The 3,416-nt window shown below is 43.2% G+C and overlaps 1 protein-coding gene across 1 annotated transcript in view; it reads left to right on the top strand.

The window, feature by feature from the left end:
* The first annotated feature begins 445 nt into the window (after positions 1-445).
* Positions 446-3,416, top strand: part of LOC128703446 (uncharacterized) — a 32,443-nt gene continuing 29,472 nt past the window's right edge. Inside the window, exons 1-2 of the mRNA XM_070091835.1 lie at positions 446-619; positions 2,959-3,299. Coding sequence (XP_069947936.1) covers positions 496-619; positions 2,959-3,299 — 465 coding nt within the window. The 5' untranslated portion in view covers positions 446-495. The remainder of the gene's footprint in view (positions 620-2,958; positions 3,300-3,416) is intronic.

Below are 3,416 nucleotides of genomic sequence, written 5' to 3'. Positions count from 1 at the left end.
GGGAGGAGTGCCACTCTCCCTATAGGATGCCACATTCCTCCCCACAGGGGACCACTTTCCTTACAAGGTGCTTGTCTAAAAACCCAGCATCTCTTTCGGCATAAATGGTGGGGATATTACCCCTTTGATGTACATTTACTGACATGGAATGAATATGTAGTATGGATTATTGAATTTGAAAATATGGCTTCGAAGAGTTTTACTTGATTGTTGATTATGAATTAGGTAATGAGTGAATTGATCACAGTAGTTAGTTGATTATGATAGTGTGAATTTGATTGATTATCAGCCTTTATTTAAAATGCTTAATAACCAAGTGTTTCTAGTGTTTTGTAAGTAATAAAAGTTTCGTGATCTAAGGACCTGGGGACTATCCTTGGATCAAACATAAATATCTCGTGCCCAAGGCGCTGTGTAACCTTTACCCATGAATATAATTTTCAGATGGTGCAGAAGTACAAGTGGTGGCTAGGTGTGGCAGGTGTGTTGGTGGGTATGACAACACTTGGGGTACTAATTGGCACAACCTGCTGGCACATGGCATACCGGGAGGCCACCCTGCACGCTCTGGCCAGGGAACAACACGCGGTGCACCTTGCAAAGGAACACTGTAGGCACAGTAAGTCGCTAATATGGTATTTCTGACATGTTTGAATGTAAGAGGTCAGTGCTGTGGGTTAATAGTGGTAATGTAGGTCAGTTGTGCGTCAATAGTGGTAGCATAGGTCAGTGTTGTGCGTCAGTAGTGTATGCCCTTGTACTGAAGTAGATTTTATACGGGTTATTAGCCAGGAGAATGGTCCTGTGGTCTTCTTTCTCCAAGATGCGAGACACTATAGTCACTGAACCCCCAAATACCAACATATTACTAATGCTATGTGTGCAACATGGGTTTAGCGTCTCTCTGAGTGTAATAATACATGTTAACAGGGGCAACAGTAGCAAGGAAACATTCCCAGCGTCTCCAGTCGTTCCGTGTTCGAACCCGGGTCCTTGAGTTATGAGCGAAACGTGCTACCACTTGAACCACCTTACTGAAATCAGGGTGAACAGAGTTCTGTAATGTATTTTATACACTTCTTGATCCCTTCTCCCATCCCCTTTACCACTGATGAGCTTCAAGAATTTGTTTTACCCCTGGGGCTAGGTTTGACGGGTGTTCACGTGAGGTTAGGATTCAAGTGTGAAGGAAGTTTCAGGTGGCCCTGATGAGCTTAGGGGGTGGCACTTACTAACCAGTATCATGAGGGGGACAAGACAAAAGGTCGAGTCCTACGTACGCTGTAAACTTCCGTGAAAAGCTTGGATTTAGCGCTTGGATTTAGGCCCGGTGGCCTGGTGGCTAAAGCTCCCGCTTCACACACGGAGGGCCCGGGTTCGATTCCCGGCGGGTGGAAACATTCCGACACGTTTCCTTACACCTGTTGTCCTGTTCACCTAGCAGCAAATAGGTACCTGGGTGTTAGTCGACTGGTGTGGGTCGCATCCTGGGGGACAAGATTAAGGACCCCAATGGAAATAAGTTAGACAGTCCTCGATGACGCACTGACTTTCTTGGGTTATCCTGGGTGGCTAACCCTCCGGGGTTAAAAATCCGAACGAAATCTTATCTTATCTTATCTTAACACGTGCAGACACACTTGACTGGGAGTACAGTTAGTAAGGAATGAGAGACTGTGAAGATTAGCGAATAAGAATTTCTACCCATTTTTTTTTTTTTTTTGAAGGGAAAGGGTGCGTTGACGCTAAAGGGTTTTCAACCTAAGGAATTGGAGCTGTCCTCCCCTCCCTTGGATCAAACCACGTTACCTTCTATTCCTCAAAATCTGTATGACGCTCTTGCCATCTTTAAAACGTAGGTCATCAGTTATTACTACGCTGGTGCTAGTTTCCAGAGATGCTCCTGGCTGGATTATAATCATGGGGAGCGCTAAACCCGTAGGATTATACAGCGCATGGGGGGGGGAATGGAAGGTATTCAGGCTCAATTCAGGGAACCGGAGCACAAATCCAATTCCCTAAATCAAGAGTCCCTTACCAGCGTCGAGGAACCTCCCTTGCGGGGCTCCTGGCTGGAGAGTATTGTACCAAGACAGTCACAGAATATTTTAAAGCCTTGTTTCTTCCCGGCAACTTTGCAAAAGAGCTGTTAAGTGTTTCCTCTCCTCCCTAAGTTAATATTGATAATGGTAACCTGGATAATATTAGTTTTGTCTAAGATTCAGTTGCTAAATCTTTTTGAAACATATGTTATCTTGAACATTAGTGGTAAACTTGTGGTACATAGTTACCTTTTCTTTACATTGTGGAAATAGTATACGAAATAGGGTTACCACACTGCTGTTGTATTCAAGCTTGTTCACTTAAAAAATATCTTAGATTCTGTTTTGGACAAGGTATCTCAACGCTTATCGTAGTGAGCGAGTCACAGCAGTGTGTAACCTACTGTAATGACACTTAATCTGTGTTGGCGTAGAGGGGAGATGCTCTTTATTGAAGGCTTCAGGGTCATTTTGTTCCTTTGATATGTATTCAAATACCTTATCAACGTTAATTGTGGCGAAAAGCAGCAGGTTGCACAACAAGCTTTCGATGGGACAACATTTAGCTCTTGTAGAGCTTTATCAAGTCTGTCATGACTTAATGAAGCTCTGTTTTCCAAATAAAAGCTTAATCTGGAACGTGTCTTTACTTCATTAAATTTATTACCGGCAGTAGGCGCTTTGTTGTTATATAATAGCTGAATTACAACGTACTATATTATGCTAATAGATACGCTGGGAAAGCTAGTTTAAAAAATAAGTGATGTTCATACATGTCTAGACTAGGTGGATGAGGACACGTGCACATGTCCTACTCGTCTATTTGTCGGTATTGTATATATATATATATACCTTTAATATAATGATGTCTAGAATAGCGTACAACAGATATATGAAGGTTTTTTCATTTTCCTAGACATGGAGGCATTGAGATCAAAAATGGCAACTAGTGCATTTATGAAGAATGATGTACCCGAGCTAGTAACTGCAGCTCGCCATACAGTGACTCTTGCCGTGCCTCAGCAAGTGCATGCAACTCCAGAACAAATTGATGCCCATCCGCAGGCGAGAGATGAGTCACATGTGAGAGAGAGGTCACTTCCGAGCACCAAGCACAAGCAGACTGTGATGGTTAGCGTGTTGTTAGGCTGTAAGACACTGTCCATGGTGAGAGTGTGGGAAGCCATGGAGCAGCAACAACAACACGGTGGAAACAGTCATCATGTGCAAGTGCAGCTGTCATCATTTCTGGCCCAGGTAACCAATTATTATTAATATTAATTTTATTACTACTATATATGAAGCGCTAAACCCGTGTGGATAATTTAGTGTAAAGTTTTGTTGAGGTTCGATCCCCCGTCCGCTGGTCGTGGA

This window comes from Cherax quadricarinatus, chromosome 37, assembly GCF_038502225.1.
Source record: "Cherax quadricarinatus isolate ZL_2023a chromosome 37, ASM3850222v1, whole genome shotgun sequence".
NCBI classification, from domain to species: domain Eukaryota; kingdom Metazoa; phylum Arthropoda; class Malacostraca; order Decapoda; family Parastacidae; genus Cherax; species Cherax quadricarinatus.
This window is presented reverse-complemented; position numbering and strand designations above follow the sequence as displayed.